The sequence below is a fragment of the Colias eurytheme genome, chromosome 11 (genome assembly GCF_061535395.1).
Source record: "Colias eurytheme isolate Ceu_HAF_F1 chromosome 11, ilColEury1 Martin Lab GWU primary, whole genome shotgun sequence".
Classification (NCBI taxonomy): Eukaryota; Metazoa; Arthropoda; class Insecta; order Lepidoptera; family Pieridae; genus Colias; species Colias eurytheme.
The window spans coordinates 8,275,821-8,292,532 of NC_142990.1; the positions used below are offsets into that span (position 1 = coordinate 8,275,821).

Here is a 16,712-nt window from a genome sequence, read left to right on the forward strand (position 1 = left end):
AAATTTCTAGTTGAAGTATTTTACTGTCTGATTTTCTATTATACCTACCTAATTTAAAATTAATTTATAAGATTTTTAATTAGCTATAGGTACTGTGTTCCAGACCTGTATAATTATAATATATTTTTATTATTTTCATAAAATTAGGATTAAATTTTAGACGGTACTGGTACACGATTATATAAAAAATATTTGAATCGCATGAAAACAAACTACAGAAGGCCATCTTAGTACATGTCCCCACAAAATTATCCCCAGTACGTTTGATAATAATATTCTAAGACGCTATCCACTATATTAAAAATATAGGATGGTCAAGATCAACAATTTTTTGCAAGATTAGACATAACCATTTACCCAAAATAAAAGTCAAAAAGTCCAGAACACATTTATTCTTAAAGTTAATTTGAACACATTAAAACGGTGGCAGCCAGACTTCAAAATTCGGGCCATAAGCTAGTTTCTTTCGCAGTGCAGCCTCGAAGACGGCGTCTCTAGTGGAATCCCGGGAACGCACGTCGCGACCGCATTCCCGGACCACCTCTCGAGCCGCGCGCACAAACTTCGTCACGTGGGCTACGCTTTCTCTTACATCTTCCAGGGGTAACTGTAAATAAATAGTCATAATAGTGTGGCTCGGTGATCGAAGCACCACTTAACGATTTTCATCTGCAACTCATTGCACATAATGTGATAAAATTTCATTGTACACAAACTATTACTAATTGTACTACAATTTTGTTGAACTATAAAAAGTGCATATGTAAAAGAAGACTTAATGCATAATTTGCAGGGGACGTACTTATAACACAATTACTATATACATACAATATACACAATACTGATTTATATTATAATTTCAATCGTTGTTGAGTTTTTTACCACATCAAACTTTTGTTGTAGTTTTCTATAGAAAAAAAAACGTTACTTTTAATATCTTACTTGTTCATAATTAGACAGCGTATGCGGATGAATCCGGACCCATTGTCCCACGCGGTTGGATCCCCTATCCCACCTCACACCATTACCCCACATGCAGGCGTTCATCATTCTTCTCCTAGACGCTGCTGTGGCGTAGCCCCCGCGCCAGGTCTCATCTGCGGCTTCTGGGGGTGAAGCAATCCTTGGTGCTGACTAAAAGGAATATTTTGATCAGTATCTAAACCAATACTTCTACTATTAGCGAACAATTTTTTTATTTTGTATGAAATTAGTTTTTCCGAAAGAGCTCTGCAAAATATTTATCAAAGATCTTATGATATATTTGAAGTTAGAAATACTATCATTTGAGCAAATTTTGATTTTAAGTTTCAATTTCCATAATTACAAAAAGGAAATTATTTATAAAATAGAGGTCCTAAAAACAACGTAAAGTGTTTGTGGTAACACATTTAAATTTAACTATATCTACAATTTGTTATCGAATCGGAATTTGTTGTTTTAAAATGGCTTGATTATTCAATTTCTCACCTGTGAATCTGAAACGTCACTAGCAATGTCGGAAGACGATTTGTAACTTTGTAACGTTTCTATCGGCTTTTCTTTTATTTTATCAGCAACATCCTGTAAAATAGAATTGAATGTGTAGTGAAAAATTGTATATTTTATGTAGATAAGTTCTGTACAGTACAAATAATACAATAAATGTAAAGCAAAGACAATGAATTTATCCGCCATACTGTATTGCTTATATCATAACAAACAAAAACGAAAAAAGATTATCCGGCAACAAAGTCATCTTTTCTAGACGACCAAACGAATAATAATAATAAATGGTACAGTGATACAGTGTCCTCACTTTGCAGCGAAAACCTAGCGAATCTTTGTTCGTTTTCTAGTGTAGTCTCACCCTGACCATCTATAATTTCCTACATATCTGCCTCATACGATACAAGACTTCGCTTTACATTATTGATTATATTTTAAATTATTTATTTTCAAGTTCACTCTTAAGCTCACATTATACTTATCGGCCATTGGTGGTTGTATAGTAACGCAGTGAACAGGCATAGCCCTGCGCCGTCGATGAACACGCCCGCCGCGCTTATGACCAAACGAGGAGCGGTTGGTCGCACTAGGTGTTCCGCTCTCATCTTCTGAACTGTAACTAATTATAAAGAAAAACATTTACTTACTAAAACATCGCTGAGTATAGAAAATACAAAGTTCTGCTATTAATCATGACGGAAAATTTATCAATTGGTAAAGAGCTTCTATAATATAGCAACAATTTATTAATAAAAAAGAAACGTCTAGCAAAATATTCATATTTGTAAAAATCTATCATCCGTGCTGGTACACATTTATTCTCCATATATCTCCACTTGGCATCTGCTTTTATTACTTACGAACTTTATTTCTTAAGTAAATAGAATATTGCATATTAACCTGGTAATATACGGCACAGAAGGTCCCTGCAGGTACGATAGGCCAGTGTGTCTCATCGGCAAGCCGAGCAGATCAAACAGTTCGTGTAACATCGGCTGTTTCACTGTTATATCCGCTTCGCAGTCTGCTGCTAATGCCGGAGAGAGGTTCACCTGCAAGGCGAAAAAGAATTATATTAGCATTTAGTTTCAACATATCAAATCCATAATAACTTATCGCATCGCATCCACGGCAAATCTACAATTGCGCTGAAATAGTGCAAACTGAAATAGTTTTAACCCGTGACGCGTCCGGCGCACAGCCGGCACCACACCCCGGACACTCCATACAAAATGATCGTTTTGACAGTCACACTGTAGTGACTGCAAATGTGTGTGTTAACGCTTTATGGTTGGCACTTTTGTGACTAGCGTAAAAAAAAATTCGCGTTTTTATGATGAAATACATCCGTAAACAGCACAATATCTAACCATTTTCTACGAAAAACGATAATCACAAATCCAAAATAATAAAATTACTTTAAGTCAATTTGATTAATGTTGTCAATCTTCGTTGCGTATCGTCCTTGCAGAAAAATATGGCCCATTTTATGTCTGATCGCGCGGGGGTGAGGTAAGTTTAATTTTGGCGGGAGGCGGAGAGTGTTCGTTCTGTAGCGTTTAGCTACTATTATGTATTCTGTGGCCGGCACCGATCCCGATAGTGTCAAGGGAGTTCACGAAATCTAGCTTTTTTATGACTACCGAGTTTGAAAATTTTATTTACCCTATTGTTCTATAATTATATGCCATGTATGATATATTTTTGGAAAGAGGAAGAAACTAGTTATAGCATAAAAATGTAATCATGACGATATATTTTTTCTATAAAATTATAAAAAATTGATTTTCTTTTGTTTTAATTTTAATTGCTTACATACTAACACTTACATGATAATGCTGAGTCATCAAATGATCATATTCACGTTTTCATACCACTACACGATTGCCAAATACATTCACTTAAATTTTCACACATTTAACACAACGTATTTCACTATGAATAATAACAAATCTCCATTATTCACAAACAAGAAAAAAAGCGCCATTTTGCGTCTTCCGCACTGAAAAGTTGAGACACTTTTTCACTGAGTATTCTTCAAATATCCCTAAAACCAATATCATAAACGTATTCTACGTAAAATTTCCAGTAATATACGTCTCAATTATCACTCATCTAATTATTCCTCTCGGCATAATTCACAATCCAAATATTCGTTGAACAAGACAAATGTCACAAACTATGGCCGATGACGCAACTCAATCAATGATTCACTTTTTTTTTTTTTTTGTGGTTTTGGTCTCTATTGCCTGTCTCGGAGTCGTGTCGATTCGAATTATAAATGTTTAAGGCATAGAGAAATATTTTTTATACTGGAAACATTCACTTGTAAGAACTACAGGTGACCTTCAAAGTCATTGGCCGCGTTATGAACAGTCGTTGTTACGCAGGACGCTACAGTACAGTTTTAGTTATGAGCAACCGTCTGTACATAGGACGCGTCACGGGTTAAATTTTGACCAGAATGAGTAGATGAAAATTTGAACGACAAGTAATTTAAAAAAAGTATACATCAATCAATTTATTACGGCAAGTGCCTACAACCACTCCAAAATATTTACTGGGTGATTAAATTCCTACTCATGACGTATTTCGATACAGTTATCTTTTACCGAATGTATTATAAACTTTATAAATGTGTCTTGTATAAGAATACCCTAGAGATACGAAATCGAAGTATGTTTGAAATCTACGAGTGCATGAGAAACATGTTTTTACCTCAATCAACCAGGGCTTCAAAGAATCATCGAGCAATATATCAAAGCCGTAGAATTCAAAACAGTTCCTAGCTGGTGGAGTACCAGCAGCTTGAGCTAATAGCGTCAGAGTCACTATGGCCCTTATTCTTTGCCAAACGAGCCATTCTATAGCACCCCATCTACCAATCAGCGCTCGACGTACTTGTTTCAGCGTCCATTTACACCCTGGAAATTGACATTTTAATGTCTGGATAAAAAAATTCTGGTACATAAGTAAAAACCTACATAGTTCAAATTTGAAGGGTGTTTTCTTTTGGTTTCTGCTTCAAACATAGGTAACTAGAAATAAATGAATAAAATACTCATCAGAAAAAGAATCATTTGTAGGAAATTGTGATACTTAATGGTCCAAGAGGGAGTTCTACTTTATACGCACTAATATTTATAGTCAAGACTTACCACTTCCAATTCTGTCTTTGCATTCTGCAAATCTGGGCCCAGTTTTATTTAATGAGGAATTCGTCAAATGTCTATATGGATTGTGTATATCAGATAATGTGTATTTATCAGTTCCTGGAAATAAAATTAAAATATTATAACAATGCAGCAATACGAATAATATTTACTTACAATAAAAATTTTAAGCGATAAAACGAATCAAAACCAAATATTATTGGTATTATGTTATTATATCCGAGCCCATGTCAAAAGCTTGTTATTTATAGGATAATTAAGTTAGTCAGAACATTATATTTAAGCTGTGTGTACGGAATCAATGATTGCAGCGAAATATATTTGGTCCCGAGGAAAGTAGATTGAAACAGTTAAAAGTGTGATTGATAAAAAAATCCCGCAGTGTTCAAAAAATATAGTAGTTTCTAAATACATACCGAACCTAGCCAGCCCCTCAGCATACATATACGCAGTAAGTGGTCTATATCCAGGAACACAGACGTACAGCCGCAGGTCAAACTTATACCCAGCAATTAGCAAAGGCCTTTCAATGTATCGTTGCACCACAGCCGGACTACCGCAACGCATTTCACAAACACTCTGAAATTAATATAAGGCGATTCATGTGTTATTCCTGTAAAGTAATAAAAAAACGCTGGCTTAATAATATAGCTCTACTAACATAAAATAATAAATTTAAAAATACTCCACGGCTCTATTCGCATAATACACTTCTGAATTAATCCTGACTATAATTATGTATGTGTCCCAATTCTATAAAGTTCCAATCTACTGTTTTTGCGTGAAAAGTTACAAAAATCCATCATAGACAGAACATCTTTTGCGGTCATAATAAGTTAGGTAATTAAAAACGTCTTAGTAGTAGACATAAGACAATAGACCATGTCTTGTTGTTTAAACTGATTCGTTGTAAATATTAAATTCAGTTACATTCACAATGTAACATCTAGTATCTACTATTCTAGCTATCAAGTCTTAGTACGCTGCTCTTTGTACTTTTATTTCCCTAATGGCTAAGTGCCAGGAATTATGGTGCATAGTATCGTTAATTCCTTCTAGGTGATTTGTAGTTTTATTTTTACTACAACACTTACAATGCGATGCAATGGATTGGGTAATAATAGCATCATAAGAGCTTAACAGACTTTAGTAACTGTGTTTCCACAAAATACTAGATAGTATGAAGGAGAACATAGTAATTTCTTATACGTAGGGTAATATATTTGAACCATTCGATCATCGTTAAGCCAGAGCAGGATATTATATGACCTGCCCCAATCGCGTGATTACGCCTACTTAGTTTAAACAACTCCGTCTGAAAGTTGTGCACTCGTAACCCATAAATGACGTACGTTTAGAAATGAGATATTATTGTTATCAAATTATAGTGCATTAGGCTGTATGGAAAAGACATGAATAACGACTGTTTAGATATACCTTTAGTTTGACCTCAAAATGGAGTCGAACAAATGGGCCGTAATAATTTTCTTGCCAAGAAACTATAGTTATTATTGAATAGTAACAAATGAGCTTCTGTACTAATGGCATTGTCTGAATTGTTAAATTGCTTAGGTTTAACCTTTACTATTTTGCTAGTATACTAGCTAATTTGTAACATACCTACTAAACATTATTTAACAATTTGCAGAAGCTTCAACTCACAGCGAACAATCTATCAAAATCCCCTTATCCACCCTACATTTTACAGGAGAAAACATTTTCCTTAATGGACCATGTAGTTAGATCGACCCTAATTGGTTATATGTACTCCTAGTTTTTCTAGCACCTAAATACATAGGACAAGCTTTGTAAACATGAAACGTACTGAATTCTATGTGTACCGTATTCTTCTTAGTATTAATTAGCTCACACGAAAAAGAAATATCCCTCTGCCTTGGCTCTGTGCGACCGGCTTATGTATCCACACAGCATTGTTGCCATCCTCACTGCGCCTCAGCCGTGAACACTCCGACACCAACTTCGCGTATTCCAGGGGTAAATGGAAGCATGGTGGACTGAAATGTATGGATACAAGTTATTTGATGTTAAAGAATGTATATAATTTATTATTATGGACAGATACACTCTGTAGGATAGAGTAACGCTTGTTGAAACAGAACCATGATTGAGAAAATTACAGTTCTTGGAATAATCCAATAAATTGTAATAAAACTATGATTCTGAAAAACAATCAAATGGATTGGACAAGTATTGTATCGTTTTATACTGTATAAGCAATACAGAGTTCTGCATTTCATTAAATTTCTAAATTATAACATCACTGGCATGCAAATGTCGTATTATTTTAAAGCGATGAAGTGCATAGAGCAATATTTAAAGGGAATGACGTTAATTCTATAGTACACAACAAATGACATTGACTTTTTCTTCAAATCGTCACGCAAATACCGGTACCACTTGGGGTAATTGCTATAAAAGCACGGTTCATTAATATTCCCAACTATAATTTAATATTACCTCGAACTTTCACCTTCGTCCCGAAGACATAACAATTCTTATTATTGACCTTTGAAAGCGAATGCAAACTTCACTAATTTAATATTATTCCAGTAATTTCTAGCGCTAAAAGTTTTATTTGACTTTGCTATTGTTTGGATAGTTATTGGCAATTAAATGTCGCTGCATAGTTATTTGCTAACAGAATCTTTTTAAAACAATTAGGTATATACCAAGAAGCATATAATATCTAATACACTGGAGATTTCAGTATGAACATTATATAATATAACATTACATAACTTGTAACAAGAAAATATGTAATGAACATTAACTATGTTCATACTGAAATCTCCAGTGTATTAGATATAAGCTTCTTGAATTATACCATCTTAAATAGTTGTTTGCAATTCCAACGTTTATGTGCATTCCAAACATAATAGAGCCTTTTAAAATTTCATATTACTTGCTTAAAGTTACGTTTACATTAAATTTATATCGAAATGTTACTTTTGCATAAATAAAATACTTATAAGTATCTAAATAAAGCGATAATGAACATCAATTATTTTCAAATACCAGAAAAGCTCCCGTAAAAACAGACGTAACTCTTTAAGACTAACTAGAACCACTGCCAAATCGAATTCATTTATTGCATACATGCAACTGCCACTAAACTTATCAGCTATTTATACACTCGAATCTAAGCAAAATCGTGTACACAGAGGCCTATATAAACAACGTTTACAACGATTTAAAATGCCGCCTGCTTTTTTCCGTGCAACTATTGCCGTGCCGCACGCAACGCCACGCGTGATTTCATTCAAATAGTCTGTGACGCGAGGCGATTGACTCTGCCCCCCGTCATACGACAATATGATAGACATTGCTCTTCTTAGCCTGTGTACAGAGTGGCACTAGTTATAAGTTAGATATCGGATTTCTGATAATTTGTGACTGTGATGAATACTTAAAAAATGTAATATAAATATGCAAGGGCTCACCGTCTTGTACGTTAGGCTGCAATTATGCAATGTTAATCTGTGCTAAAGTATAGCTCTTTTCGAATGTATGTTTAACAATTAAAAATGCAATATAGCGCAGTTGGATTGGATAGACTAAAAGTTAGAGTTAAAGGTCGAATTTGATTCATCGATGATTGTACAATCCGTTCATTGTATAAAAAAATCTAAAATGAGTTAGAAAAAATAAACTAGCTTCACACAGACTACGGTCTAGATCTTTTAAATTACTTGAATCATTTTTATAAGTAGATATTTTAAACTTTTGTCAAATATTTGAATGGTTTAATGTGTACTCCAAATTCACTTATTTGTTAACTGATTTGATTATTAAGGCATATTAACAAAAGAAATAAATTACAGAGATAAAATCGAGTATTATCTATAACTATAGTGTAAGAAAACAACTTTACAAAGCTTTGCAAACTTCAATGATCTTAATGGCTTTCTAATAGACTGAAAACATTTTGTATTTATTTGTTCCAAAGCTATCATTCGATTTATCTAACATTAAGCTCAATGTTTTGTCGAAAGGAATATTATAAACTTGAATCAATTTTATAAATTTTATTTACCACAACATAGATAAGGCCTCATATTTTGGTTGTAACAGTTTCAATAGTATCAAATTTCACTTGAAAGTCAGCTTTGTAAACAAGCAACTTGTTCAAGGCGTTTGTATTCACCAGACTTATTTTCGATTCGCATAATCGCGTGACGATTTTTTATGACTTAAAATTATCAAAACAGTATTATTTCGGTTTCATTTTCGTTGCTCCTCGTGGCATTTAACATTTTTCGATAATCTGAGATATCGTAAATTTAATTTTTGATGATATTACTGTCGGTTATAAATTAGCAGGAGTTATTAAATTTAATGGTACTTCCGCAAACCTCAAATTGCCATCACGAAACTCTGCTGCTCTAAATTTATGACTACTTTAATTATATTTTTTACTTTTAAACTTTTATTGGTGGGAGCTAAGTGCTTCCTTCTATTGTGAAGCATACCTACTAGAATTAGCCACAAATATGAATTGATTGATTGATGGGTACCGAAACATTCAAAATATCGGCACATCCGATCTAACTCTTTAAGTAGGTAATTCTGTCAATGTGGATTTTACAGGAAAGCAAAAAAGTAAAAAGTTTGGATATTACTAATATAATAAAATCTAGATGTACAAGCAATAGTTCACATTGAGATATATATAAAGTGTATTTTGTATCTTATCAATGGATATTTCTACTTCCACAAGCACGTAGCTTACCTAGCTAGTTAGTTAATTATAGCTAAAGTGTGTAAGTGTATACAAATTAGTATTATATTTAATTACAATACACTTACAGTGTATTGTAAATTATATACAGGGTGGAAGGTTAAGATGGGGCATGAAGGGCAGGTACCTTAACCGTTGTAGCTACATGAAAACGTTCTTAGGAGACTATCCTTAAATTCTTGAGAAATTTTAATCTGCATTCACAGATTTTTGAAAGAATGTACGGTCAGCAAGGAAATCGGCAGTTTTCAAAAAAAATTTTTTTGATGCCAATCGATCCAGTTTCTCATGGGGATCAAAACACTCTAAAAGACCAACTGAGGTATGAGTACTAGAAAAGTCAGAAATCGCGAAAAACTATTTCCACACATTCACTAAGAAAATAAGTGATTCAACAAAAGATGCGCTATGGTCCAAGATCCCAGAGCGATAAGACATAACTTATTTTCTAAAAGATGAAACTTTAAGTTCTCATTAGTGTCTCATGTACTTTATATACCTGCGTGTTTGTGAAGTTTGCCCAGTGACACCTGGGCAGGTACCAGGTGAGAAAGGTGACTAAAAATAAGAGTTACTTTACTTAAATTTAGATGGCTGATTTTTAGATATATTTTATAGAATATCGTTCTCAAATGGTATCGCAAGTATCAGACACTTTTCATGGACCAAAACTTTTGTCAGACGCTTTAAAGCTCCACCAAAAATAAAAATAAACTTTACTTATTTTTTAATGTCTGATTTTTTAATATGTTATCAACATAACTATTACAAAATTATATTTAATCAGTCAGACAAATTGGAATGACCAAAAATCCACTAAACACAAAAAATATTCGGCCGTGAGTACGAACGCGAGAGCATTATGCATGCGTTTCAGAGCGAGTGAGACGTCCATAGTAACCCGGTTCACCTTCTTTAACTCACATTCTGTTTCACCGTTTCACATTATTAGACCGGGAGATATTGACACAAAATTTCGAGTCCTAATTGTAACAGGATGGCGATTCTACAGGGGTCTTAGTACGCAATGACAAAAAGAAAAATGATGGTGTGAACGCTGGTACCGGTGGCTTAGTCGCGTGGGCGTTAGTCGAACTCGTCGGAAAAATAGCGAAAGTCAAACGATTTGTAACAGTATGGCACTTATTTTCCTGTAAGTTTGAGGATCAACGAATATAAATACAAAATTTCAAAGATCTAGGTGTTGGAAATCTTCACTTAAATAAATCGATAATAAATTAATTTTTCAAGTATGACAGCACTTTTTCCCCCTACTAGAAGTATGGCAAATATAATAATGGTCACATTTTATCAAATACTCTCCAAAAATCCAAATGCAATACTGGTACAAAACGTTTGGCGAAAAAAAAATTTTTTGCAGATTTTCGGCGGTATGGCGACCATTTGGAATCGTCCGAAAAGTATGGCATGGCGATTTTCGTAAATGGCTGCACGACGATGGTTACCTGTGCAAAAGTTAGCCTGGTACAAATGGTTGAATAATTGTTTTATTTAAATCAACACATTCGCGTCGGTATGGCGGGCTGTAAGTCACACCGGAAAAGTATGGCATGACACTACCGCCTACTTCTTTTTTATGGGCTATCGGTAAATTCTAAAATTTTTGTGTTACAAATCGTTTGACTTTCGCTATTTTTCCGACGAGTTTGACTGACGCCCACGCGACTAAGCCGCTGGTACCAGCGTTCACACCATCATTTTTCTTTTTGTCATTGCGTACTAAGACCCCTGTAGAACCGCCATTCTGTTACAAATGACTCGAAATTTTGTGTTAATATCTCCCGGTCTAATACTATACATTGCGCGCACATACACAGTAGACTGAAACAGAATGTGAGTTAAAGAAGGAGAACCGGGTTACTATAATGGACGTCTCACTCTCTCTGAAACGCATGCATAATGCTCTCGCGTTCGTACTCACGGCCGAATATTTTTTGTGTTTAGTGGATTTTTGGTCATTCCTATTTGTCTGACTGATTAAATATAATTTTGTAATAGTTATGTTGATAACATATTAAAAAATCAGACATTAAAAAATAAGTAAAGTTTATTTTTATTTTTGGTGGAGCTTTAAAGCGTCTGACAAAAGTTTTGGTCCATGAAAAGTGTCTGATACTTGCGATACCATTTGAGAATGATATTCTATAAAATATATCTAAAAATCAGCCATCTAAATTTAAGTAAAGTAACTCTTATTTTTAGTCACCTTTCTCACCTGGTACCTGCCCAAGTGTCACTGGGCAAACTTCACAAACACGCAGGTATACAAAGTACATGAGACACTACTGAGAACTTAAAGTTTCATCTTTTAGAACATAAGTTATGTCTTATCGCTCTGGGATCTTACTCTACTAATAGAAAACTCCAAAGAGATTTTCAGGCTTCAATATTTTTTCTTTCTGATTATTAAAACACATACTGATAATAAGAAGAAACATTAATTTGATTAAACGGTTGTCAAAGGAAATAAAAAATAACAAAATAATAACAAAAAACAACATTTAAAGTGGTGATAATTCCAGAATTTCTGTAATAATTTACATAAAACTTATGATATGAGATGCTCAAAGTGGTCACCGTTTTGACGTAAACATAGGTTTGTTCGTTTTGAACGACGCGGACGTGTCAAGCTTTTCTTAAATGAGCCACTTTCTGCTAGATTTTTTACAAGATTCGCAATTACCTTTCGCGTCAGTACATGTCGCATTGGATATTTACTCCTGTACCATTCCAATGCAACTGTTGGATTTTTATAATTTAAAAAGTAAGCCTCTAACAGATCTAAACGTTCCAAATTATTTAAGGACATTTTTAGTGAAGACAGAGTGACTTTTGGTAACTTTTGTTTTCTATGTGTTATTGTTTACATAAGCCATAAAAATATAAAATGTGACGATATTCAAAGCTGCCAGCCACCGCCCGCTCACGCCCCGCGTCGCTGGCACGTTATGCTGCTGTGCCTTTGTCTATTTACTTGTTCATGAATGAAAATAGTTTTTCGCGATTTCTGACTTTTCTAGTACTCATACCTCAGTTGGTCTTTTAGAGTGTTTTGATCCCCATGAGAAACTGGATCGATTGGCATCAAAAAATTTTTTTTTGAAAACTGCCGATTTCCTTGCTGACCGTACATTTTTTCAAAAATCTGTGAATGCAGATTAAAATTTCTCAAGAATTTAAGGATAGTCTCCTAAGAACGTTTTCATGTAGCTACAACGGTTAAGGTACCTGCCCTTCATGCCCCATCTTAACCTTCTACCCTGTATTATGTTACATTTGGAGAACCCGCTAATATAGGGTCACCTGGTCAGGTATACGACGAATATGTCACATTTGATTAAATTATTTTTTATACGAAATAATTTTGCTGCCTTGTCCCCGTCGAAATGGAAATTCTTTTCATTTCTATAATGAAATTAATCAATACTACAGCTACTCTAACTACATATCGCGACTTTAAAAACTAATTGAACGATAGCTTTAAGCTCCCATACAACTTACATTTACTTATTTACTTTTAATAATGTCCTTCCAATTTTTTATAAAATTAATTAAAATATAACTTTACCTAAAGTCATATATAGGGCCGTAGATTCTCCTCATGCACCGAAGAAGTCGAGAGAGACTATCCTTGCGACATATCGAGCCTCCTTTTGGTATGTGATTCATAAACTGAAATCAAATAGTGTATGTTCAAATATCTTTAAAAATAATATTGTATCAAATTGTACCAAGCAGTAGGTACTTAATGTAAAGAGATACCTACAAAAAGTATGACAGATACATATAATAGACTACAAGCCCGCATAGGAAAAAAATGACCCCCTGGAGTGGGGAAAGAGAGGGGATTACAACTCTCAATTTATTCCTCTTGTCCCCATGATTTTTGTACGGCGTTGCGGAATAATGGATTAAAAGCAGTATAGCAATAGTATGACACAGATGCCGTACATGGTCAAATGACTAAATTTACCCCCGGTAACTCTCGGAAATTAAATAAAAATTCCGACTTGGTGGACCACCATTTTTGTACGGCACTGAGCGGTGTCTTATTATTTTTAATGGATCTATCGATGGTTAAGAATGCCGTACAAAAATATATGACCAAAATTTACCGAGTCTACCTGTACTTTTCAATTCTCATCTGCACTCAGTTGGACAGCTTACAAGTGACGGCATAGTGATGAATCTTATTATTTTATGCTCTTCTATCGTTCTAGATATGTCCCCTGGTGGTTCATTTGACCCATATTTTTTTCCTATGCTTGTAGTCTATAAATCAATCAAAGCCGAGTCAATCCCGTACTGCTTTTCAAAGTTTTGTTTTCAATAATATTCCTCTAATGTAATTATTATTTACCACAAAGATATATCCATCAAACCATAAATCATAAACAGGTTCAGCTGTTCTTCGTTTAGGTATATATTTAGCCGACTTTGTTAAAGAAAATACGAGACCAAAACTAGGTTAAGACAATTATAGTATAATTTGATCTATTTGTATCCAACTTTGTTTTATATAATAGACTTAAAAATATTCGAGTCACAGTTAAATTTGTATCTAAAAATATTGTTTTATCATTTTATAATAAAAGATGTAAAAATAATCGAGGCATTATAAAATCTTTATTTGCTTTTGTTTTTTCATTTTAAGAAACATTTTTTTTCTGACAAAATAAAACAACAAGTTTTACGAATTTCTAAAAATTGTGGTAACAATAAAACAAACATGAAAATTCCAAAAAATCCCTTTATAGGCCAAGGGACGGAACTAAGTCTATAGAAGACCGCCGTAAATATAAATAAAAAATATTGTCAAACACGAGCTTCGATCATAAAACTATCAATGTTCGCAGCGTCATAACTTTTGATTAGCCAAAGACACGAGAAAATTCCATAGCAAACTGCTATCAATGAACCATTGTACAAAATCGTTTTAGTACCTACGGTCGAATTTGCTGTCACCCACATTTTCCGTATACTGCAATTGGCAGCCATAAAACACTGTTATTATTTATACCTCAATAAAAATGCTTGAAATACATGGTAACTTGATACTTGTTTTTTTTTTGAAGTACCTACATATATTTTATTTCTACGTTTATGGGCTATTTATTGCGAATTTATCATACGGTAAATATTTTGTAGTAATAATCATCTCGCATAAGACACACACAACCACTATAATTTCATATTTCTCGCTCTTGCCTTCAATTTTTGTCCCATCTTTTAACCAGGAGACCATTTCTTATAAGCTTATAATTATTTAATGATCTAATATAATTAAAAAAAAAACCGTAGTGTCTGAGCGAATGCACAACAATCAAGTTTTCTCATTATTTCATTAAGGTGCACGTAACGGTGTAACTTTTTATTCAATTTAACTTGGTCTAAGTTATTCTTACGTTGTAAAGGGCTGCTGTTGAATATAGTAGTTCAAGCACTATGCGAGTTCTTTTTGATTACAGGGAAAATCTCACAAATGTACTATTTAAATATAATTTACCTGCCAATCGTCAAGACTCTTGTAGCATGTTGCAGGAAAGGCGCTGCTCCTCCACCAGAGATTCCACTTATCTTCACCGCCATGCCCTTGGTATATACGCCAACCGCGTTCAGCACAAACCTAAAATATAAATCATTTGAACATAAATCTCTAAAGTCAATTCTTATATTCGTAAAATATTACAGAGCGAAGAAAAAACGCATATGAACATTTATCAATGTTAACTTTACTACGTAAATTTATTAGTTTTGACTCGTATCTTTTTTGTCGGATCACAATAATAACAGCCAAAATTTAATGCCTGAATATAACCATTATAATATTACCTATACCTTCTTTAATTTATAAACTCTACGTATAAATTAAAGTATCTCACATGTGTTCGCTTATATTATAAAAGCTCAACAGCTAGCTCATCTCAACAAAATAAAGCCTACGTTGTAAAACTACACTTACTTTCACAAGCAAACTCGGGCCGGATCCGTTATCATTAAGCCGGTAAATAAAAGGTTCATCATCGTCCATTTCCTTCGACTTTACTATTCAATCCTGTAACAAACATTCATCAAACCCACAGGGCTCAACACAAAAAGACAAACAACAGATACTCACTGTTCTATCAACTGTTCATTATACTGAAAACTCATGCGAGTGTTTCTTGTATTGTTTTGGTAGAATTCGTAAACTTTTCAGGCAGAGGGGTTGATACGGGCCAACTGTTTCGTTTGGCCGCCCCCGAGGCACTGCTCCCGCTGCATCAAAGCCTTACCAAAATAATTTATAGCCTCGTGGGATTCGTGACAGGGCTTTATAAACAAACCCTGCGATGAGTTACAACGTGGTGCTTTCAATTTGTTAACTAATAAAGTGTGTATTTGCTATGATTTTCCGATCTTATCAAATACTCAAATAATAGGTCAAAGAAGAATTAAAAAAAATATATTCCCGCCCTTTTTAGATTTTATTCATAGTGAAACATTAATTTTTGCCTAATTTGTTATCTTTTTTCATCTTTTTATCAGTTAATAAATTCTGTACAAATAATATTTTTGTTGGACTGTAATAAGTCGGTACTTATTTAAAATAAATCATTGTACGACCTTATACAACCTTAACTGAAGATCAAATATTTTAGCCACATACCTACTTGACGTTGAGATTTATTTTACTACACTTGCAAAAAATATTACCTATTGTGCCATAAATCAGTTAGATATTCAGAGTTGATTACCTACGCTTCAAGAACTTTCAAGGTTTCATCAAATTTTTATCACATAAAAAATTACTAAGTTTACGTCTGTCTATTAGTACCTAATCTGTCTCGTCCTCCGCGTCTGGCCTGTTTGTCTGTTTGCGATGGGCTGAAAAACTACTGCACCGATTTTCATACTATCAAGGGATATAGTGGTTCTTGAGGAAAGTTATACTTTAGATATTATTATGTTTAGTTTTATATAATATATTTTTCACCTTTGTCTATGTCCAAGCAAATCCAACAGATCCAGTTATAATCAATTTCAAATTTAATCGTTAGTTTAACACATCATAACAATATTGCACGTTTAATTAGCGCTATCACCATACATTTAATATTCATAACATATTCTTAAAATCAAATAATTGCACTTAATTGACAAAATATTCCTTATATAATTATTACTATAATACCAATACATATGGAGAAAATGACATGTAGTGACATTCATATTTTCTTTTTAATCATTACAATAATTGTCAAAGGAGTACGCCTATGTAACATACAATA

At 33.7% G+C, this 16,712-nt stretch overlaps 1 protein-coding gene across 1 annotated transcript; it reads right to left on the minus strand.

Moving 5' to 3' along the window:
- Positions 1-415: 415 nt before the first annotated feature.
- LOC149904730 (putative tubulin polyglutamylase TTLL2) lies at positions 416-15,481 on the minus strand. The gene is made up of 12 exons (XM_090107597.1): positions 15,404-15,481; positions 14,948-15,067; positions 13,010-13,113; positions 6,532-6,676; positions 5,078-5,240; positions 4,647-4,760; positions 4,207-4,412; positions 2,389-2,540; positions 1,948-2,107; positions 1,471-1,563; positions 943-1,134; positions 416-607 (listed from the first exon to the last, which is right to left on the minus strand). Exons 1-12 carry the CDS (start codon positions 15,470-15,472, stop codon positions 416-418), a joined length of 1,710 nt encoding a protein of 569 aa, XP_089963723.1. The 5' UTR covers positions 15,473-15,481.
- Between the last annotated feature and the right edge of the window lie 1,231 nt (positions 15,482-16,712).

What these genes read in the sequence shown, in the direction of transcription:
- LOC149904730 (XM_090107597.1), bottom strand. Translation starts at nt 15,472, where the DNA reads ATGGACGATGATGAACCTTTTATTTACCGGCTTAATGATAACGGATCC. An exon ending in GTGACGTTTCAGATTCACAG is followed by an intron (nt 1,135 to 1,470) that starts GTGAGAAATTGA and finishes TATTCCTTTTAG; the next exon opens with TCAGCACCAAGGATTGCTTC. An exon ending in CGCTGTCTAATTATGAACAA is followed by an intron (nt 608 to 942) that starts GTAAGATATTAA and finishes ATTTATTTACAG; the next exon opens with TTACCCCTGGAAGATGTAAG.